The 24041-nt window shown below is 31.3% G+C and overlaps 3 protein-coding genes across 8 annotated transcripts; 2 read left to right on the forward strand and 1 right to left on the reverse strand.

Moving 5' to 3' along the window:
• Nucleotides 1–307: 307 nt before the first annotated feature.
• ArfGAP3 (ADP-ribosylation factor GTPase activating protein 3) lies at nt 308–7148 on the reverse strand. Its single transcript, XM_076394796.1, has 10 exons — nt 5656–7148; nt 5085–5276; nt 4815–4943; nt 4649–4750; nt 4487–4579; nt 4196–4380; nt 3933–4068; nt 1100–1453; nt 865–1038; nt 308–799 (listed from the first exon to the last, which is right to left on the reverse strand). The coding sequence occupies exons 1-10, from the start codon at nt 5725–5727 to the stop codon at nt 782–784; spliced, it is 1455 nt and encodes a 484-aa protein (XP_076250911.1). The 5' UTR covers nt 5728–7148; the 3' UTR covers nt 308–781.
• Nucleotides 5954–12388, forward strand: LOC143190488 (uncharacterized). 6 transcript variants are annotated; one of them, XR_013004256.1, is made up of 17 exons: nt 6450–6587; nt 6950–7085; nt 7143–7270; nt 7516–7660; nt 7737–7884; nt 7988–8049; nt 8120–8273; nt 8329–8445; nt 9559–9639; nt 9708–9850; nt 9950–10084; nt 10193–10267; nt 10324–10422; nt 10483–10524; nt 10601–10725; nt 11077–11244; nt 11317–11454. XR_013004256.1 is itself a non-coding variant. In XM_076394793.1 (16 exons), the coding sequence occupies exons 2-16, from the start codon at nt 6955–6957 to the stop codon at nt 11190–11192; spliced, it is 1701 nt and encodes a 566-aa protein (XP_076250908.1). In that variant the 5' UTR covers nt 5954–6084; nt 6950–6954; the 3' UTR covers nt 11193–11322. The 6 variants fall into 6 exon arrangements, 4 of the variants coding, with proteins under 4 accessions (XP_076250908.1, XP_076250909.1, XP_076250907.1 ...); XR_013004257.1 differs by having other exon boundaries at nt 11161–11244; XM_076394793.1 differs by lacking the exon at nt 6450–6587 and adding an exon at nt 5954–6084 and having other exon boundaries at nt 11077–11322.
• Nucleotides 12389–12701: 313 nt separating this feature from the next.
• On the forward strand, nt 12702–22146 carry ktub (Tub domain-containing protein ktub). The gene is made up of 8 exons (XM_076394797.1): nt 12702–13063; nt 13129–13252; nt 13446–13535; nt 16147–16310; nt 18435–18653; nt 18770–18991; nt 19080–19268; nt 20476–22146. The coding sequence occupies exons 1-8, from the start codon at nt 13031–13033 to the stop codon at nt 20647–20649; spliced, it is 1215 nt and encodes a 404-aa protein (XP_076250912.1). The 5' UTR covers nt 12702–13030; the 3' UTR covers nt 20650–22146.
• The last annotated feature ends 1895 nt before the right edge of the window (nt 22147–24041 follow it).

Here is a 24041-nt window from a genome sequence, read left to right on the forward strand (position 1 = left end):
TTGATGAACAATCATCGATTAACTTTGTTCATTTCAAACAATTCATCTTCAAAAATATGGTTTATGATGATTTTCCCAAGTTAGAACCTACCTCAAATAGTTCAAAAAGTACATCATGTACTGAGTATTTCTTGGTACCAAGATTACATAAAAATGGAAAATCCTAATATATCAGATCTCATAAGCAATCATATCAAGGCTAAACATTCCTTTCTCTTATTAAAAATCTTAATTTAAACCTCACGAATCCTTCTCACACCTACAATTCTTATTATTACTTTGAAATACTTTTAAAGTAAAACAACTATTAAAGCTATATACAATGTATATTAAAATTTGTGTTAGATACATATTACAATTATCAACTAAATTCTATATACCATCATTCACCGCGTTGAATTTGCACATTTAATCCTAAACATGTATGTATAATAATATAAGTATAACTACATTTGCTAGAAAGATAGAAAAATAAGACATTCCCATATGACGCAGTACAAGTCATTTAAAAATTTCTTAATATTTCTCTCGGCGACAAAATAGAATTTGTTAGACGGCAACCTATGTTCTCTTCGCATCTTTGGTAAATCTGATGTAACAACGAAATGTATTATTTACCTTCGATCGTAAAATGTCTTTCTGATTTAGGAAACTTCTGTATTTTGCAGTTTTGGTAGTAATATATGAATAATATTCGATGATTTATTTGTTCTGATTTGCTGAATCGTGTTACAGTATCTACAGATGAACCATTCAACTTTTAATAAAGTAATTTGTGTTGCTAGTACCCGTATCTATCCTAAAAAGAGTAAAATAAATATGAGTTATCATGTTTATAAAAGGATGTTCGTTTTATATACATACCTGTATAGACGACATCAAACCATTGGCAAGGGAACCTATTTTTCCTGCAACTCGAGTCACACCCTGGCGGACGCTCTCTTTTACATCCTCCAAATCATAAGCTGGGAGATGAGCTCCCCGATTGGTTTCTTCGTTACGACCAAAAAATTCAGCGGACGATATACTGTTTGAACCCTGTAGACATTAAACAAAATATGTAACTAACGTTGTTTTACGAATGTATCAGATTTTTTACTTGAAATCTGTTAAGAGTAGCCTTTGACTCAGCATCAGCTTCATTGCCGCCAAAGAATTGAGCAGAAGAAATTGCTTTCGCATTGCCAAATTTCCTCTGGGCTTCGTCGGTAGAATGTTCGATTGAAGAGTTAGACTTGATTGGGTTTTGGCTCCGAGGCTTACTACTGATACTTTCAACCGTTGGGCGCCGTTCGAGTTCCGGAGGGTCGTCAACAACAACCCAACTATCTTTATTATTTGTACTGGCATACACGCCTGTACCATTGATGTAGTCATCAAAGTAATCTGGACCGTCACTTAAATTCAATCTTCCTAATGTATCAATGGTTTTGGAAGGCACTGATGGTTTTTCCTGAGAGAAAGAATAAAATATTAGAAAATTATATTTCACCATAAAAAACATACTTTATTAGTGTCTTGCTTTATATTAATATTTTCGATAGGCATTCATTTTTAGATATAAGTGAATTGCTGTTCGTTAGTCTCCTTAAAACTCGAGACCGACGGGACGATTAGTTTTGAAATATCTATGGAAAAATTTTTTTCTCTCTATTTGTACGGTCCAGGGAAGGTCAGTCCAGATTGTGAGAAAATATGGAATAATGTCCAGAGAATAATAAAAACAACAATTTTGTTTTCGCATATAAAGTATCGTTATTGCTGTTACAAAGGATCAACATTGTTGTTAGTTGGCAAATATATATTAACACAAAACAGAAATATAGAAAGGGAACTTTAATGGGCACACGCGTAACCGTATTACCGTAACCGCGTACCATATATAACAGGAGTAACACTCACATATTTCTTTTTGAAATTTTATATTTTTGCGACAGGTTATATTTGTTAGTTCTTCAGATCTCACAATAGGTTAAATATTTGAATCAGCAGTTACTCTGTCCACATGACAATATTCAAAAGGAATTAGAAGTATAAATATCAATTTTTTATCATTATTTTTTCAAAGGAAGTAAATTGGGGTTTGAAAACTGAAAATTATAACATGTTTCTGGGTAAATATTTTTGAAACAGACGAATCTGTACCTTCAACTTCGTGCTGATAAGAATGAGACAGTATAACAACAAAAAGACTAAATACTACCACATATCCAGGTAATATTGAGAGCAAGAATTATTATATATATTTTTTATAAATCTGCTGTTATGTTATATTATGCAAATGTTATTTAGTGGTACTAGGAACCTATTTTAATTCTTTTGAGAAACTATCTCCAGGCTTTAATTTAGATTTCTTGACAAAAGAATGTATATGAATAATAATTATAAATGAATAACATAATGTAATAAGAGAAATAATAATTAAGTGTTGTTTGTTCCAGTTAATGAAAAATAAATAGGATTGAAAAGGGTAGTGGAAAATATTGCATGGCTACATATAATATGGAAAATAAGAAAAGGAGGTTTCAGGAGGTTCTAATCAAAATTGTGACATGTATTTACTATACCCAGTAAATTTAAATATTGCATTTTTAATTTGAATTTTATCTTTTATAATTTTTAAGGTAACAATATATAATCAGAAAATAAGTTGTTAGATTAGGTATTAATTTTCTATGTATTTTGAAAATGTTTTATACAAATGTTAACTAGTATCTAAATAATATATTTTATTACAATTTAATCTTTTTTTTCCCTTGTAATATAAGTAATACATTATAATTCTATTTTTTTTATTTCCATTGCAGCAAATAAACCCCTTTTGCGCGCCCTCGGGTCGGGAGATAGCATATTCTGTGAACGTTAATGTCAATTTCGAATACTATGCTAGTTACGGTCGAGTAAATGTTTCAGAAAAATATAGTTTAAATAAGTTGTGATTATAGTAAAGCATACTTTGTAAATGTATTTCACATTTGTTATTATTCAATTGCATATTTAGTTCACTAGAACTTTCTTTAGTTTTATTATTAGCAATGTCAACGAATAGTATTCTCCTTACTTTCTGCATTAGGCTGTCGTTGACAAGCTACCTGACGTGCTAACCGCATTGTTCATCAGCGAGATACAGAAACAGAAGACAACAACGAGCACAACAATGAAATTGAACGGTTCTGAAGACTTAGTGCTCCTATAAGTATGATATACCCTATCATCCCGAAATAAATTATGGTCCCAACAAATCAGTTACAGTTAGAGAAAACCAGCCGTTTGGAAATATTGCAAGACATTAAAATACATCGGTGAATCTACTGGACTATACTGTGCAGATATAAAAGTAAAACTTCCAAAATTAATACCACCACCATATCCATTAGGCTCATTAGATTCCGGGATGGGAAATGATTCGAATCACTTCCTGACCAATATTCAAAAATGTAATAATTGTCTTCAAATGACGTCTTTTGGTGTAACACATGTTGTACAGAATAGTTTTATGTCCACTTCCAAGCTAATATATAATAAAAGCTTTTTGACAATATTGAAAATAACAAGACTTATCACTTACTAGGAGCATTTTACTACTACTGGATGCAGATTATCAATTCTTACAAATTCATTCAATCTAGATATAGAAATTGATAAGACATATCCTCACAATTCAAATGTAAAGAGAATTATCCAAGAACTACAAACATTTCTTGATCAGAACTATTTAGTAAAAATGTTCAAAATAGCGTTGGATCGGCATCTGAGAGCCAGAATATGGTCATCAGATCTGACAAAACCGTTGTCGGTGAAATGTCTACTTTACTATTGGAGTTAATTTCATTTAAAATAGCTTTTAAGCAAAATAAGTTTTTTTGTTTATACATATGAATATTTTTGACAGGTATGACAAAACAATTATTACTGTTTAGAAAAACACTTACTTGTTCAATTACTTGCATATCACCTAAAGCAGAATGAGATACAGGTCCTCTAGAAGTTTTTGTAATTCCCATCCCTAATCGTTCAAATTGGGCAGCTTTTTCTGTAGTAGCACCTTTGCTAGCTTCTTCTCTTTCTCTGCACCATAAACAAATATTAAATTATTATAATAAAAAAAATTAAAATTAAAATTATTGGAATTAAAATAAATTAGATAAATTTTATATTTTAAAGTTTTATTCTTAAAGACAAGTTGATAATATACCTGTATGCTAATCTTAAAGCTGCCTCAGCCCTTTCTGCATCCTCAGAGGCCCTCTGTGCTGCTCTTTCAGCATCCTCGATACCACGTCTGTTTTCTTCGGCAGCTTGTTCAGCCGCCCGTTCCAAAGCTGCAAAATCGGTCTTAACTTTGGTAGCTCCTAAACCAGCTCCACGCTTAGCTCCAAGCTGAAAAATACCAGTTTAATTGTTTTTATATAATAATACAATTTTTACAGTTGGATCAATCTTATAATCAGTTATCATTATTAAAACTGTTTAAATGTTTACTTACCATTGACTTTTTAACAACTTTTCTAGCACCAATTGTAGATTTTCTTGGTTCTGTTGTATTTGTGTCAGTTTTTAATTGTGCATTTGGATTACTCTGCATATGAAAAAAAAATCATAAGAACACAATAAGTTCCAAATTCTTATTATTAAACACAATTTTCACCTTTTCTTGCTCTTCACTTTTTGACAAAAACTCATCTTGAGAAAAGAAATCTGGTGTGACTTTTTCTTCAACTTTTAACTCTTTGTCACTGTGGACATGAAGCTAAAACAAAATTTAACTTTATAACACACCCATTTACATAAAATTGATTCAACAATTTCATTACCTCTGTATTGGTTTTCAAAGAATTCAAGGCAGCTTGATGTAATTTTTCTCTATAAAGTTGGGCAGCCCTTGAGTTATATTTCTTTTGAGCATCAGTTGTATTGCAGTTATGTTGTGAAAAAAATTGCATCTATATATACAAAATAATTTATAGCAAATATTTTTTTTTAATTTAAAAAGCATATGGCACACATTACAACTAGTTATTCACTAGTATTTTTCCCTTAATATTGTTCTTATAATAATTATACTGATAATATTTCTGACTTACAGCATTGTCATTTCCTCCTAATTGCATTTGACGTATTTGAACCCTAGTCCAGTTTGTATCTAACTGTATAGAACGTACAAAACTAAGATGAACACCTAGTGCTCGATGAGTGGCAGAACAATCTAAACAAAGAAATACTCCATAGGTAACACTAGACCATGTAGGATTTTTAGCTCCACAATCAAAGCAGGCCTAAAAACAATATAACTTATTGACAAATATATTTCAATGCAATATGTTATACTATAGGTTATACTACATAGCAAGGTCACAGAGGTACGGATATTATTAAATTCAATTTCAACAAATTGATAACTAATATTGTATTAAATATAAGAAAAAATCTGTAATTAAATATTTCTTCTAAGATACAATATATGAAAGCTTATAGCCCATGTAAACATTTAAATTAAATGTTACTGAAATAGATAAAAGAGCAATACAAATTGTGTATTAAGAGAGAGATTATTTAAAAAACAATATCATAGTAAAAATTAAAGGCAAAAATAAAATAGTTAAAACTTAAGACACGTCATTAAAAGTAATGGGTAAAAAGGTAATAGTTGCTTACCTTATTCCCTGATATTGTTTTCAATCTGTGAAAAACAGCATTAATGTCTTCTTTAGATAATGGAGTGTCCATTTTGATGAATTCAACGAAAAGAATCCTTTAAAATACAAAAATACTACTACAAGATTATTCGATTTCAACGAGTGACATGTCTTCTATAAATGTGTGACAAGAAACATCAATGTGTCAATAACAATGTTGCCAAATACTGAAAACATTAGTTAAAATGTTGTATCGAACTTTTGTTTTATTTCACTTAAACTGTATATATCTCAATATATATAGCATAGAAATAATCGTTCATATTACGACAAAAATTTGTTAAGATTTGTGTGTATATATTATATATTAGTCCACATATTTCTTGTAAATATATTTATATACAAAACTACAATAACACATTTTTAACATAACTGTTAATAGGCACTGGTAAATATAAAACATGTATTAATAAGCTAATAAGTTGAAAATTAGTGGAAAATTAGCTAAAAGGTTATGATTCGGGACATACTTATATTTATAAAATAAATACATTTTCTGCATTATCATGGCCGCCAATATAAATAATATATATTATAAAATATTCGAAATTATACAGTTAAAAAAATTAAAACACACCATTTTCAGTGAATACAACAAAATTTCATAATTTAACATACATATATTTAATATGCTTTAGTGGAATATCTGCAAGTTGTTTTTTTCGATTCTTGTATCTTTATTAGCTCTATAGGAGAACTAAAACAATTGATGACAAAAATTTGACAGTACAGATTCCCGCTTGAATGTACGCGAACTTTAAATATTCAGGTGTGATTATCATAAATATATATATAAGTAATATATAATATACTCTATGGTGATCATTAATTGTTGAAGGAGAGCTCTGATTTGTAACATTATAGTCGTTCCGATAAGCAATATCTAATAAGGTAATTATTTGTTTTAGTTTTTAACTATTTTAAATAGAAATATATTTATATACGCGCTTACACAATTTCATAGTAACGTACTATATTTAAATTACTTTTATTTATCGAATCCATATTTTAGTCATTCAAATATTGAATGTATAGATGTTTTGAATAAATGAAATTCTTGTAAATCCGTAATCGTTAACATTGGAATACACTATGTTTTAAAAAAATTTTAAATTATTTTTATTATTACATGAATTTCAGCATATTAAAAAAGCAGTATCATTTGTTTCAATAATAATAATCAGCAGAGACATTAGTTATAATGTAGTTTTAAATTGTAATCTGCTGGTTTAATAAAATATGTAACAATGTAGGTACTATGTTCTTCAACATCACTTTGCTGCAACCGCAGCATAAAATGAGACTTAGTTTGCCTTGGAGAGCAGCTACTGTTGGCATTTCCAAATTATCCCCTCGAAGTATCAAGGGGTGCGACGTTGTAACGCTATGGTAACTGAACTTCCATAATTATCTTTTTTTAAAATTTTTATGACTTTTATATTGCAGCAATTGTATTTCGGAATTTATTACCAATAATTCGCTGAATCCATCTAAAAGGTTTTCGCTAAGATTGTCCACAATTCTAATTCATGGAGTATGCTTAATTTATAGAAAACAAGTCATGTTTCTTCAAGGTACATTATAATTTAAAGCATTAAATTAGAAATTAAAAGGTTACTTTTTGAAGTGAATTATATTGGAGAGTTATTCAAAATATATTCCTTTTGTTTTTATTTTAACTTTTAAGGAGTTTGGACAGTTCTATTAGGAATAATACTGTATATTAATAAGTTTGTGAAATTTTCATTTGCAGTATGTTAAAATTTTAATAAAATACTTTCTATTTTTAATTGAATTATTTACTAACTTTTTGTTGTAGCTGATATAGATTGTATGATCAGTATGAGGATGCATGCCTTGCTACATTCTCAGTTAACTTTCGAAGATAGTCCATTACCGAAACCCAAAATTAAGAAACCTAGAAAGAAAGAAAATCTTTCCGAAACTCCAGAGTCTCTACGAATGTAAGACCTTCAGTAGATTTTAAGTCCCATTTTGTATTTATGCTTTCCAAAAATTTAATAAATACGTTTTTGGTAGGATATCAGTAACGGCCTCTCGAGTCCAACCAGAAGTTTCAGAATTTAATTTGGATCCTTTGGAGCCAATACACTTGAAAGAAATTAATGATGTTCAACCTGCTCGTCTTGATGAAATAACATTAAGGGAGGAAATACCCAGAGCAGAGGTACTTTTCAAACATGTGGTAGATGTTCAATTTCAAAGAGTGTGGAACATTTTTTTCTTAATTTTTGTATACTGTTAAGTGAGGTGTTTTTATTTTTGTTTAGGAACTCCAAATTGATGATGATTTTGGGTTTATGGAAATACCACCTCTTCAGCAACAATCAAGGTTTGCATGACATGTTTTAAAATTATTTGGAAAACTTAAATATATAACAAACTGTAATATACTTTTATAGCATATCTGAAGTCCCAGCTCCTATGATTGAAAAGGATATACCGATAGAACAAGAAAAAGTTTTGGATACTCTACCTGAGGAAATTCAGGAAAAGCAACTTGAGATACTCAAAGAAAAAGAGCAGGAAATACCAGTACCTGTTGTAATGGATATGGTAAGATAATACGTTAAAAATATACACTTTTTTATGTTTATATTGATATATTTAGGAGGAAATAGTACCCGCAGAGGAGCAAATAGTACCAGCAGAGGAGCAAATAGTACCCTCAGTGTCGATCGAGAAGAAATCTACCAAAGATCGTTCTAAAAAACCTAATGGAGAGAGGGTATTTATATCAATTTGTTATAATATATATCAATGATTGCGGCGGCTGTAAACTTAACAACAGTAAACTGTTCTAATTTTCAGTATATTGTCGATTGTTTATTGCAAGCTGTTTCGAAAAAATCAATTGAAGGGAATCCGTTTTTAGGACTTGTTAGAGTAATACTGTTCTGTTTATGCTGCTTTAACAATTTATAGTATATCAATGTCAAGCGCGGTAATAATATTAATATCGAAAAAAAACTGCATAATTAAAAGTAATTCCTGCGAAGTCAAAAATGATATCCTATCCTATACCAGATACTAATTTCAAATCAACATAGCAAGTTATACAATAAATAGCACTCCTAAACGCTAAATTTTTTTTATTAAAATTAGTGCATCGTGCAGATTTTATGGTAGATGCGGTTGTCAAAAATAACTCTCCAATGTTGGTGACCAATTCAAAACGTTCTGTTTGCAAATTACAATTTGCCAATACTTGAACTTCAAAAAAAATAGTAGATGGACCGATAAGGTCGTTGCGTGAATGTGCGGAGAAGAATTCGAGACATGAACTAGGTAGCAAACTTAACTGGCAGGTTTTACGTCGGGACTCGTACATCATACAAGCCACCAAGAAGCTTAAAATTGGTGGCCATATACAATACCGTTTTTTCGTTTACTGGGCTTCGGAATGTTAAAGAGTTATATTTTTAGAAGGCTACTTTAACAAGCATAATTGCCATATATGAAACAAAGCAAGCTCAGACGAAATTCACTACGTAACAATGCAATGGTCTGTACTTTTTCAAAAGCAATATTGGTGAGCCTACAATACAACTTGAACAAGCCGTTAAGTATCACATAGCAGATACTACTATGAACATTCTGTAGAAACGGTCTAATAGTATTGTTATCTCTTGCAAAAGTGACGTGAATTGACCACACAATAATACAATTTGGCATTACAACTTTTTCTTTTGGGTATTTGTGAAGTCGTGATAAATCTTAATCGGTAAAGGCAATATAATCCAGGTTATCACTTAATTCGTCAATTGATCTGTACCTACAACCATAAACTACGGTAGACATTTAAATAAATATATGGTTCTTATTTATACATATTTTTAAGGTGCCGATAAAATCACTTCAACCGATTTTAAAGCTATTTGATAAAACGCCACGAAAGTTTGTACCCCTAAATAAGGAGCAAGTATGTACTTAAAAATTAAATGCGTGTTCTGTAAATCTTATAATTATCTGACATTAATTTTTACTTAGGAAACCATGAAAGGGATTCAATTCGACATTGTATTGCCTAAAGTTTCTACTTTTAAGCCTTTTAAAATATTTTGGTCAGATTGGTACATCTCATCGCCTACTATCGACGTTGCTAGAGGAGCTAAAGATGTTGATTCCATAAGGTAAATCGAGAGAGAGATATGTTTAAAGGAAGTGAACACATTATAGGGAGACGAGTTAGTTAACATTCATTAAATAAATAAATTGCTTTGTATTTTTAGAGTATCTGGCAAATCCCTTAATGTTGAATCAGAATCATCGGGAACTCCCAGTGTTGTCACCCCCTTGATTCAAACCGTAGATATCCACGCTGAAATGATTTCTGAATCATTTTTAACGCCAAGAAAACGACCCAGGTATGTTCTTTTTAATTGTGTAGATATATAATTTTATCACATGTATTCCATAATTCATTTCACATGTGTGTCACAACAAATTGATAATTCCGGTATTTCTCCATCTAGGGAGACTTTTACTGAAATATTACCACCAGCTGCAGAGAGCGAGAATTCAGAAATTCCAAGTAAAAGGCAAAAAATGTAAGACAATTTTTTACATTATTATTTTTGGTAGTGTATTCCTTCGTTTCGTTTAGAGTCGAGGATAAAGAAGTTCCACTTGAAAGACCGGTTATAGAGGAAATAATCGATCCTGTTATGGGTGGAGAGTCAGATACTCTGGAAATATCATCTAGGTAATCCATCATACAGTTATTCTCGAAAATACATAAATAATAGTGACTTCATTTCTTTAGGCCGGTTCAAAAAACCATCCAACAAAGTTTCCATACTAATTGGTAATTTTTTTGTGTTTTTTACATTGCATTTTTATATAAGCGTTTTATGAATTGATTAATTTTGTTTGCGTTGTAGGAGGAATGATATTTTGGAGGTAATATCTAAAAGAGAAAATGACATTGATATCATGGATATCTGCAACGATATGGGTAAAAAACCCATAAGGTTAACCATGGCTCGTATTTTTGCTACTTTGTTAGGTAAGATTACAAAACCCATGCATACATATACCATTACAAATACTACACACCTGCATTTTTGTGACTTACTTAAGTAAGTGCATGTACCTACACAATATAAACCCGCGCATACAAAATGAAACTGATTTAATTGGTATCATATTTCAAGACCAGTTTTTAATAAATTATCATTAGTTATTTGAAAAAGAGTAATAGTGAACTAACCAGTTATAAATTCAAAGTTTTTACTGTTATGGGATGACAGTTTTTATTACATAGTAATAAATGTCTTATTATACACATAAACATTGTGTTGTAGTAGATTATCATATATATTAGTTATTAAGTTTCAGGTCTACATATTTATTTTAGATTTTCTTCATCTCATGTGTATTATTCAGCCGTTTTCATTCATTCAGAAGTTTATGATATACTATTTGAATAAATTGATTTTAGCAAATATAGTTATTCTGCAGAGGGTAGATTAGCTCAGTCCCGAGCCTGGGCTATTGATTTACATCATATCAACACAATCATGAGGTATTAATCTATGGCAATATATAAAATATAAATTAACTTTGAATTTATTCATTTTGCTTACTGGTATAATAGATATATTCATTGTTGAAATTTATACATTTTGTCTACAAAGGATAAATATCATTATGATAAATATAAGTGACAAAAGAATGCAAACCATCGTAAGGCATGCTTTCTGAAGGGAAGAAAAAACGAGAGGATAGACAGCACCTAAACCTCAACAAATAATCTGGACAAAGTAAGTTTAGTGGTTCAAATGGCATATATATTTGAGGATAAGCAACAGTATCAGCTAACTCGCTTCAGCAACACCCTTTGCTAATACAAAATAGTACTTTTATAGCGATGGAAAATGTTATGGGTTCTAAGTTATTAATTAAATCTCCATCATTTATTTAATTATCCATTGTCAATCAATTGTCCAAATACAATTGCACGGCTATTATTCGTCTTAAAAAAAAACAAGTATGAATTTTTGGATTTTTTTAGAATAGTAATGAATCAGACTGAGATAAATACGGCAAAGAGGGTGGGTGTTGAAACATTTACTACTTAGAATCACTCATTTTCACGATGGTTTTTATTTTTAAGGAAATATGTTTTCTCTGTAAACATCTTTTCCCACGAATTTGTATTAATAATCTGAATGTACTGTCATCAGTTTACAAAGTTCCCTTTTGCGTTTGATACTTTTAATCATTTTTAAAATCGCATTCCAATTTGTTTCATTAAATTATTATTAAGTGTCATCCCCATGTTGCATACAGTTTTCTGAAACTATTTCTATTTAACTAACATGTTTATTTATTTTTAGATGCTACACGCCTTTCTAGATTGTTTTTTTAAATCCTCTAAGTTTAAAATGCAACTCTAGTTGGGTGTTGAAATAATAAAAGTTATTATTTTTCAGCTTTGGTAAAAGATGGTTTTGTAATTTTACATAATAAAGAAAACTCTTGCGAATTAAAATGTATTGAAAAAGTTTCTCGAGCCGTTTAATGCAGTTTAACCGTTTGAAAAAAAAAGTTGCATTCTTATGTTTCTTTAAGTTTAAACCTGTTTTTCTTAGTTTATTATTTCTAATAATTGTTTCAGTTAAATCTTCTAATGTTTTATTTATGTTTTTGTTAACATTTTATTCTGATTTTTCTTTTATAAGTGTTTATTGTAGGATTTTTAAGATCATATGCGATCTAAGAATTTGTTAAATTCTTAAATATAGTTTTAAATAAATAAATTATGTGTTATAAATAATATTTTTTTTATTTCGTTATAGTGTTTTGTTTAAAAGTACTTTTATGTATAATTTCTCACATAAAACTTTTATGCTGTATTATAAGTTGCATAATAGAAATTTAATCAAGAATCCATTAAAAATATGCTCTATCTCTTACATCTTACATTGTTCCTGCAGAATAAAACAAAGATAGAAATAGTCGGCATTTTTAAACTCTCATTTATAATTATTATGTTAATGTTAAAAGTGTTGATTTCAAGTAAGGTTCAATCATTTTTGATATATATTTGCGAAAATTATTTATATAGGCTTTAAAGAACAATCGATAAAAGGAAAAAACATTAATGTATTTTTGTCAGCTGATTGAGCGGGAATTAAAACGAATGGAGTTGGTATCGAACACACTCCTAGCAATCGCTGCGAAACAGTAAACAAAAATGTTTAAGTAAAATTGAGTCGGTTAAAATCGATTTATCGAATCTCCCAGAGTAACAACAAATCATTTATTACAAATAGAAATTCAGAACAAGGGCATGAACTGTCTAGAACATGGACACGAGAACACAAAAATTAGAGCAGCAGGTAAATGTGTTGTCTTAAATTATTATTGTGTTTATATATAAATACGCAATTATTATTGTTTGTAGAGACATATCCTAGAGCAAAATATGAGGCGAAAAAGACTCACATCTGGTATGGTTCAAGCATCAGATGCCAGGAACAGTTCTGGGAGAAGCCGAGGTAGTAGTGCTACAGGATCTGAATTACATTGTAAGTTAAATTATGTATGTTATTATAACTTCATAAATGACACAGTATATTTAAAGTAAGGTAACTTCTGATTATTTAGCTTTCATTCAGGATTAAAGATTTTTTGATAATGTTCCTTGAATAGAATTAAATTGAATTGATTGAATAGATATTAATTGGGTCTTATATTTTATTTTCATCATATTTGTTTCAGGCTATGATGGCCCCTTACAATATGCAATGAACCAGGACAACAATCCAGATGAAATTCTTACTATCAGATCAAGTGTTGACAGTATAGATGGTATGTTTTATATCTCATACTTTTAGTATTTTTATTATTTTAAAATATTATTCAGTCTAAGATAATCTTAAACTTTATATATTATTTAAATACATAATAATGATTAATGAATTAAATATTATTAACATAATATCCAAACAATTAGAAAAAATAAGTCAAATATTTTTATTTGTTTATTTATTTTATTTATTAGTTTATTTATTTTATTTATTATTAAGTTTTAAAGTTAAAGAATAGTAATTGCATGAAGAATGATTATTGGTATGTATTATTACAGTAACTTTTTTAAAAATCATTACGTCTTTTAATTTATTTCTTATTTTTAATAAAGCAATTGTAGTGTAAAATTTTACATAAATTTGAAAGTATAGTGATTTCTTGAGACCTCTCTACAATCATGAGTTTAAGATCATCATTGTGTTTCAATAATAATTAAACAAATTTAAATTGTATGGTTTAATCAGCTATGAGTATTTTATGAAATAACTTCATTAAATTAAGTCATTATTTTTTCAATTTAAAATGTAATTTTCGTAATATTGATCAAGAAAATATTATAATATAAATGCTATTTTTTTGATAACTATAACAAAGCTAATTTTGATTGATTTTAATTTTAATGATTTTCTAATTGATAATATATACTATTTATGACACAAATACGTGTATGTAAAATATAAGTACAAATACATACTAAGTATCAATAATATATATCTGAACAGCAGTCAATGCGTTCTATATATAGAATTATTGGACTACAAGAGTATAAGGTCTATATTTATTTCATTTTGATATATTTTACAAACGGTATATTTGCACTATTGATCAAACTTTCTTGGTATTTTTAGTTCGTCGTTATTTTTGTGACTTCTCGTGCTAATGTTGGAAATTGAAATAAACAAGATTGTATAGAACATTGCAGTTAAATACCTCGTAATTTTGCATATTTACTTTTAAAATCTCACCGAAAAAAATTAAATTTCAAATTTTAAAAAGTATTTAAGCTTTTAGCTCAACGTTTCGAGCACCTAGTAAATGTGCTAAACTTTTAAGCGTATAGAATTGGTTGGTTTTTGATATATTTATTTATTTATTTAAAACGTTAAACTGTTGTGACTTTGTTAATTAAAAAAATATATATTTATTTGCCAGTATAAATATGCATATTCATTTTTTACATCTAACTACACTATTTGTTTTATGATAAGCGTATAACTAAAACTACCGAATTATTATATTTCAAGTCTTATCTCGATTAAGCATCCATTCTACGAATAACATTCAATTAAAGACGTTCAAACGTCTTGAACGATCTGATTCAATGCCTAACTCAGATTATCTCGCTTGAGTTTAATGGTAATTTCACGGAATGGCGAACTCGATCATTGTATCAAGACAATTGGATTTTTCGCATCAGATCCCCATAATTAAATTAATTCAGAGTGTAAATTAACAATAAATTGCCAATTTTATTACAATAAATGTTAAGAACTTATATTGTTTGATGGGCCTGAGAAAGTTTTATTTAATAAGATATTCTTCATTGTGTGAGAACAGCGATAGTGATGTAGAATTTTTTTAACGAATTAGACTCATATCAATATATAATTATTAATTCATATAAAAACAATTTTGTACTTTTAGAACATATTTTTATTTTTTGTCAACTATTATATATACAGTAAGTTGTTTTAAGAAATTTATATATAGGTGTTTAATAAAAATTTTCATTAGGAAGCTAAACTAATGCAGTTTTACTATCTGAAATATTGCCTAATTATTGAATAGAGACAACTTTGTTAGATGTGTATTTTTATTTATAGTATTGAATTTTTTATCTGTTATATCTGAATTATGAAATATATGTGTCAAATGCTTATGAATATTTAAATTTATTGGAAGATAACCGACCTTTTAGACCAATAAAATAAAATATAAATCGACAACTAATCAATACGCTATTGTTTCTATAGAAATTCAATTGATCCATAGAACTCATTATTAAACTGTTTCAATATTTAAGAAAATTCATTAGGCTTTCGTTTAAATTAACATGTCTATTTATGTGTCTATAATATGTCTATAATATGTAATTAAAATAAGATTGCCCTATAACTGGAATGTTGCGTGTAAATATGGAGCAGATTTTCATGACGAACAGTATTGTATATTTTAATTTAGTTTAGTGATGAACCATATTTCCCATTTGTTATTCATAGAAATTAGTAGGAAACATAGTTTTTTCACTTTAACAGTATTCATGTAATCGACTAAGATTGATCTTCATGGTTCTTGAATTTCCAAAATAATCAAATTTTCAAGATTATTTTTTATTACTGAAAGTGTAACCGATGAAATTATTTAAAAATAAAAAGGTGTTATAATTGTTACAGGGATAAATTAATACCAAACCACGGCTGTAAGATTATTTTCACTTTATGCAATCAACTGTATAGTTTCACCAAATTTCAAATTATCCCTTTAAAATGTAAATACATTTACGACACCTATTTAATTCAAATAAGTATTTAGAACTTAGATTCCTGTGTATGGAATATTTGTTTATGTTTTTATGTCGAAGATGGATAATTAATAAAATAATTTATTTTAGGTAATTTGGTGTCCGATTTGATGACTAATAATATGCGAAGTGACGATTTATTAGATATCGAAGATGAAGAGTCATCGCCCATAACTGCCTCAAACGACATCGACAACCCATCTGAAAACGATCTGAATGCCAATAGTGACTTTTCTGGCAACGACACCAATAAGGTATTATTGAAGAATTATCAAAATAAAAGCAATTTACTGCAAACCTAGAGTTCAAAACTTATTCTGCTTTGATTGCTGATGTTCATTATGTAAAGGTAAAATGATGTACGACTGGTTTAATACTCCTTTAAAAGGCATTTTGACTTCTAAAGAAGCTTTGTAGGTAATTGTACCTGACGGGTTTTTGTTTAATTATTGACGCGCTTTTGTCCATATACCACTTGACTTTGACTTTTTGCCTTATTCTGCTGATACCCAGCTTGTTATTATAACAGGTCAATTGAAAAGTCCCCGGCCTGACACATAGGTGGCGCTACTAGAATTAAATCCATATGTTTTTTAGTTAACCCTAACCTTCAAAGATGCGTGTATAAATTTGACAGCTGTCGGATCATTAGTTCGTGAATTATAGCATTTTGAGTGAAGCAACTTTTGTTATTGTGAAAATCAAATATTGCTCTTTGAAGGGAAAAATACAGTTGAAGCAAAAACTTGGCTTGATGCCGAGTTTCCGGACACTGCCCCACGAAAATCAACCATCAAGGATTGGTATGTTAAGTTTAGACGTGGTGAAATGAGTACCAAAGACGGCGAACGCAGTGGGCGCCCAGAAGAGGTTCTTACCGACGAAAATATTTAAAAAGTCCACAAAATGATTTTGAATAACCGTAAATTAAAATTGAATGAAAAATCAGACACTCTAAAAATATCAACTGAACGTGTACATCATATCATTCACGAATATTTGGGTATGAGAAAGCTCTGTGCAAAATAGGTGATGCGCGAGCTCACTTTTGACCAAAAACGACGAGTTCGGAGCAGTGTTTAAAGACGATCAAGCGTAATAACCCAAGATTTTGCGTCGATATGTGACAATGGATGAAACATGGCTCTATCATTTCACCCCGAAGTTCAATGGACAGCCATCCGAGTGGATTGCACACGACGAACCCGCTCCAAAGCGTGGGAAAACGCAGCAGTCGGTTGGCAAGGTTATGGCGTCTGTATTTTGGTTTGCGCATGGAGTAATTTTCATTGACTACCTTGAAAAAGGAAGGATCATCAACAGCGAGTATTACATAGCGTTATTGAACCGTTTGAAAGACGAAGTCGCCGAAAAACGGCTGCATTTGAAGAAGAAGAAAGTGCTGCTTCACCAAGACAATGCATCGTGTCACCAGTCAGTGAAAACGCAAAATGGCAAAAATCCATGAATTGGGCTTCGAATTGCTTCATCCACCGTATTCTCCAGATCTGGCCCCAGCGACTATTTCCTGTTCTCAGATCTCAAAGGAATGCTCGCTGGGAAGAAATTTTCGTCGAATGAAGAGGTGATCGTCGAAACTGAGGCCTATTTTGAAGCAAAGGATAAAACGTACTACAAAAATGATATCGAAAAGTTGGAAGGTCGCTATAATCAGTGTATCACCCTTGAAGGGAATTATGTTCAATAAAAAAACTAATTTTGCCAAAAAAATGTGTTTTACTATGGTAGGCCGGGGATTTTTTAATTGACCAAAAGGTCTATATAAAAGGGGTTATATAAAAATAATTTCTCTCTGGTCGCTTATATTTCATGACATTATTGGTCTTATTAATATATTGTATTATTTTATTATAGTCTTTTTTGAGCTATGTTTATTTTTTAATAATTTCTGTTGTTTACCTTGTCTTTCATCTCTTGATAATAATGGTGGGTATAATAATGGGTTGGTGAAAAATCAAATTTTTTTTTTTTCATATTTTTCAAAGCTAATTTATAAATTCTAAAAACTAATCAATAACTATTCGTAATCATCAATTTCAAGAATTGATTTTTTTTTTCGGTAGTGATTCACAAATGGAAACTTGGTCTCTTAAATTTTACACTTCTAGTTCATTTGGAACCCAACTTCTTTTATTATTTAGTCTTATAGTTCAAAACTGTTTTATGGTCGTTGTTTGTCTTAACCATGTCGCGTAATGAAATGTGTATGTCTGCCATGGTATGTTTAAAGATTTCATCGACTTTTTCCACGGTTGTATTTTACACTGGTTACCAACAAACAGTATATTAGAAATATGATTCTTTTTTATTTTATATTTAGTTATTTAGTTTATTTTGGTTTTTTTTTTCATTTTTAGACCATATTTGCTGGAAATTTGGAAGTTGAAGGTGATCTGCCAAATGATGATATTGCCTCATTTGTATTGGAACCTGCACCTCCTCGAGTATTATTTCGCTGTCGAATTGCACGTGACAGGAGAGGAGTTGATCGAGGCCTGTTTCCCACTTATTTTTTGCAGTTAGAAAGACCTAGAGGCCGAAAAGCTTTATTGTTGGCAGCGCGAAAAAGGAAGAAGGTAACATAATTCAATATTCATAAGTTCTGTTTAAATATCACTCAAAATTTTGTATACAATACTATTTTAATGAAGTTGCCATTATATTTTCTATAAATAATTTCTATATATTTCAGAGTGCTACTAGTCATTATGTAATTAGTGCCGATCCAACTGATTTGTCAAGAAGGGGCTCAGGCATTGTAGGTAAATTGCGTAGCAATGCTTTGGGTACCAGGTTTCAGGCATGGGCCGGTAAAAATCCCCCGAATACCAAAATTGAAGGGGATGAACCTGATGGTCATATTAAAGAAGAATTGGCAGCTGTTTTATATGATGCCAATGTTTTAGGTTTTAAGGTAAGTATCTTCCTATCACTTTTCTAATTTACGTTTTTTTTTAGATTAAGACATTAAATTAAACATATATTTCGTACCACTTTTGCAGGGTCCACGTCGGATGACTGTTTTAGTTCCTGCATTAGCTGATGGGCATAGAGCTGGTCCTGACGAGCCGCTTGTCGAAGCGTGGAGATCTGGACGTACTGATCGTCTTGTCCTGTTACGAAATAAAACGCCAGTATGGAATGATGACACACAGTCGTATGTTTTGAATTTCCATGGGAGGGTAACACAGGTAATAAAGTTATATTATTTCTCTTAACAGGTCAATTGAAAAGTCCCCGGCTTACCATAGTAAAATTTTTGGCAAAATTTGTTATTTTTATTCAGCATAATTCCCTTCAAGGGTGATACGCTGATTATAGCGACCCTCTAATTTTTCTATACCATTTTTATAAGTATGATTTGTTCTTTGCTTCAAAATAGGCCTTAGTTTCGTCGATCGTCTCTTCATTCGACGAAAGTTTCTTATCAGCAAGCATTCTTTTGAGATCTGAGAACAGTAAATAGTCGCTGGTGGCCAGATATGGAGAGTATGGTGGATGAGGAGCAATTCGAAGCCCAATTCATGGATTTTTGCCATCGATTTCGCCCTTCAATCGGTCCAATAACGCTATGTAATAGTCGCTGTTGATGGTCCTTCCTTTTTCAAGGTAGTCAATGGAAATTATTCCATGTGCATCCCAAAATACAGACGTAACCTTGCCAGCCAATTGTTGCGTTTTCCCACCTTTTGGAGCGGATTAATCGTGTGGAGTTCACTCGGATGACTGTCCATTGGACTTTGGAGTGAAATGATGGAGCCATGTTTCATCCATTGTCACATATCGACGCAAAACCTCGGGTTTGTTACGCTTGATCATCTTGGAACACTGCTCCGAATCATCAACTCGTTGTTGTTTTTGGTCAAAAGTGAGTTCGCGCGGCACCCACTTTGCACAGAGCTTTCTCGTACCCAAATATTCGTGAATGAGATGATGTACACATTCAGTTGATATTTTAAAGTCATTCAAAATCATTTTATGGATTTTTTAAATGTTTTCGTCGGTAACAACCTCTTTTGGGCGTCTACTGCGTTCACCGTCTTCGGTGCTCATTTCACCACGTCTAAACTTAGCATACCAATCCTCGATGGTTGATTTTCCTGGGGCAGTGTCCGGAAACTCGGTATCAAGCCAAGTTTTTGCTTCAACTGTATTTTTCCCTTCAAAGAGCAATATTTGATCAACACGCATAATTCCCGTTCGCTTCACCCAAAATGCTATAATTCACAAACTAATGATACGACCGCTGTCAAATTTATACACGCATTTTTTGAGGGTTAGGGCTAATTAAAAAACATATGGATTTAATTCTAGTAGCGCCATCTATGTGTCAGGCTGGGGACTTTTCAATTGAACTGTTATATGACTTTTAATGTTTGATTTAATTATATTTTCCAGGCATCAGTCAAAAATTTCCAAATTGTTCACGACAGCGATCCTGAATACGTTGTCATGCAATTTGGACGGATTGCGGATGACGCCTTTACCATGGACTTTCGATATCCGTTATGCGCTCTTCAAGCGTTCGCTATCGCACTGAGTAGTTTCGATGGAAAATTGGCTTGTGAATAACCGTTACAAGGATAATTTTGTGATAATTGTTTTTGTTAGTTGCAAACTAACAACGTACTTGATTAAATTTTAGTACAAATGAATGATCACGTCGACTTTTCTCGATCAAAACCTAAGGGATTTGATTATTTTTAACTTATTCAAATTTACTTTAGATGACAGTATTATATTTATTTCGATTATTGAGAGGTCACTATTCGATCAGTATTCGGTATTAGAGTGTGAATATATTTTGGAATTGCACTTTTGCTTGCATTTTCACGAGTTTAAATGTATTTTTTTAAGTCGAAATTTATAAATGACGAATATCAAACCACTTTGTAAGTTTATATATTTTAGCGTTTATATATATGAGACGTATTTTTAATGTCGAATTATTTTTTAAAATAAAACGTTTTTATTTGAAGGCCACAGTGATATCTATTCTTAACCCTGTTTGAATTGGAGATTTAAATATTCATAATCCATCCAAAGAAGCAGTGAACATACGTCATCTCAATTTGTGACATCAAGACGTGGCGATGTTGCCGCATAAACTAAAAGTTTTAGTTTATTTTGGCTTTGACGTAGATTTTATTTTGTGGTGTTTTAATTTCCTGTTTATAATTGATTTATTATTTTAATTTCGTTTTATTCAAATAGGCAGACAAATATGGAATTTAATTTGTATCTATATTTTAGTGTACATATCTATAAACTAACTGATCTTTTTCCAGGTTTTGAACAAGTAAGATTTTTAGAAATGAAGAGGGATAAGTCGTAATTTTATTTAAAATTTTTCTGCGTTATATTTTTATTTTATTTATTTCAACAATTCTATTATATTATAGATCCTAGCACTGATTCTTTTCATTTGATTCTCATTTTCCATTAAATTAATTTGTTTTCACAAATACATAATTAACTGATTTAGAGATGCTTTTTTGAGCAATGTAAACTGGCCCTTTTTACTCATTTTTGCATTCAATTTGTTCAAAAGTTCACAATAATAATCTGGATTTATTGTTTTGCCATTTTGGAGATAATTCACGAACAATATTCCGATTTTTTAGTTCTAATGTTGACAAATTCATGAAGATAAATAGTAGGCATAATGAAGAACCTAATTGGTCCTAAAAAGTATTAGATAATGTACAATTTGAATGCTACTTTAAATATTTCATTGTACTACTATAAATTAAATCCGATACAAAAATTCTAATGGAAACAAAAATATTGTAAAACAATCAATATTATGGTAGTGCCAGAACATGTAATTTCGGTTTATTAACTATTGAGTAATTGTCAAATATGTAATCATTAAGTTATTTAATTGTTTATTTTGTAAAAAATAGTTGTATTGCAGCAGTGCAAAGGAATATAAACATTCCTAAAACAATATAATAGTTATAGGGCCATCTGACGGTTATTTTTGAACTACCAATATACTAACAGTGGATTAATAAACATTCAATATATTCCTTACACTATTCAGACATTAATAAAAGTCTTTCATGGACATTTTTGACCTTTTACACTTTTCCTTAAAAATATTAACTATGGTATTCTGACAAACGAATCCCAAAGTTTCCCATATCAATATATAGATTAGAACTGGTTATCAGCTAATATTATAGAATTCTTAGTTCTATTGTTTATTAGATGATGCCGCTAGAACTTATTGAACAACCTAGTAGAGTGGGCCAAATATAAAATTTAAGTAAAAATTGAAAAATATATATTCATAGTCTTATGTCTATATGTTATACTAAGACTATTTATACTATGTTACACGTGTTTGAATATTGCGGTTGACATGGGTATTTGTGACCCTATAAATGGTATGGGCATCTCAATCGTGCCAGAAACCAGGTTCTGTAAGAAGATGAGGAATGAGACATGATCTCTGCATTATTCATTTACCAACTGCTAAGGACTGATATTCTCTGTATTAACATAATTACATTATCTTTAATCTCTTCTCCTGAAATCCGATCCAATTCCGAAAATTAACACACCAGAACACCTCGAGGAAGCTGTACTCAAGCTAACTTGCGATATTCAGTCTGCTCACGAATCTGCCACAGTCAAAATTTCATCACAACCCCAGCCGTGGAAAAACAACCTTCCCGCTTCTCTTAAACGTGAAATTCGCATCAAAAACGGTTTATGCAGATTAGCTCGATTCACCCTTGATGCTGCAGACAAAAGGGAGGCGAACAGAGCATGCAAGAGGGCAAGGGCGGTCGTCTTGACATGGCGAGCAATGAAATGGAACTCATTTCTCGCGGACCAAAGGCTGGATGGCCCCCCTTCCTTCTGGCGTGTCTCCAAATGCCTCGTGGGGAAGACGCACAATGTCATCCCTCCCCTGAAGTCAGCGGTTACAGGAAATTTCGCAGTCACTGACCAAGAAAAAGTCGAGCTCCTTGCAGAGACCTACGAAGCTCAAATGAAATACCTCCCACCCGCACAGAACACTAAAGCTAAAGACATTGACACTGTCATCAACGAATCCAACTCCGTCAAAAGACCAGTAACCCCCGCCTTTCTTCTCAACCATTTTGTGTCTCCAAAGTCTCTACAGACTATGATCGGCAAACTTAAAACCAAAAAATCTCCAGGTTTCGATGGAATATCGATTACCCAGTTAAAAAAGCTCCCGCATAAGCAGCTCGCAGAACTGGCAAACATCATTAACTCCATCATGAGACTGCAACACTTCCCGGCGTCTTGGAAACACGCACATATAGCGGTTATATCCAAGAAAGGAGCAAAATCATCTCCATCTGATTACAGGCCTATCAGCCTTCTCAGCGCCATTTCGAAGCTTGTCGAGAGGGCAATACTCTACGCTCTCAATTCTTTCACTAAGGAAAACAACATCATTCCAGATGAACAATTCGGCTTTCGCGCTCACCACTCATCCGTCCATCAAGCTTCCCGTTTGGCTCCACACATCCATCATGCTCTTGACCAACGTAAAAAGCTTGGAGCAGTTCTTCTGAACCTAACAAAAGCCTTCGACAAGGTCTGGCACGACGGATTGTTCGCAAAGTGCGTTCGGTTAGGCCTCCCAGAAGACCTAACCGCTCTCATCAAGTCCTATCTCTCGGACAGATCTTTCCAGGTCAAGATCAGGGCATCACTTTCCAGTCGTAAACAAATCGATGCTGGCGTACCTTAAGGTTCCCCGCTGGCCCCAGCCTTATTTAACCTCTTTATTTCAGATATGCCGAGAATAGAGCATATTGACGTCGCCTTTTACGCTGACGACACTGCTTTCTTCACGGCCGCCAGGTTCGAAGTTACAATTCATGAACGTTTACAGAAGCAGCTCAGTCATGCGGTCAAGTGGTTCAAATTCTGGAGGTTGCAAATCAACCCCCTGAAAACCTAGGCCATCATTTTCC

This window comes from Rhynchophorus ferrugineus, unplaced genomic scaffold, assembly GCF_030347505.1.
Source record: "Rhynchophorus ferrugineus isolate W39M unplaced genomic scaffold, kcgeb_rfMv2 rfM2, whole genome shotgun sequence".
In the NCBI taxonomy this organism is placed as follows: Eukaryota; Metazoa; Arthropoda; class Insecta; order Coleoptera; family Curculionidae; genus Rhynchophorus; species Rhynchophorus ferrugineus.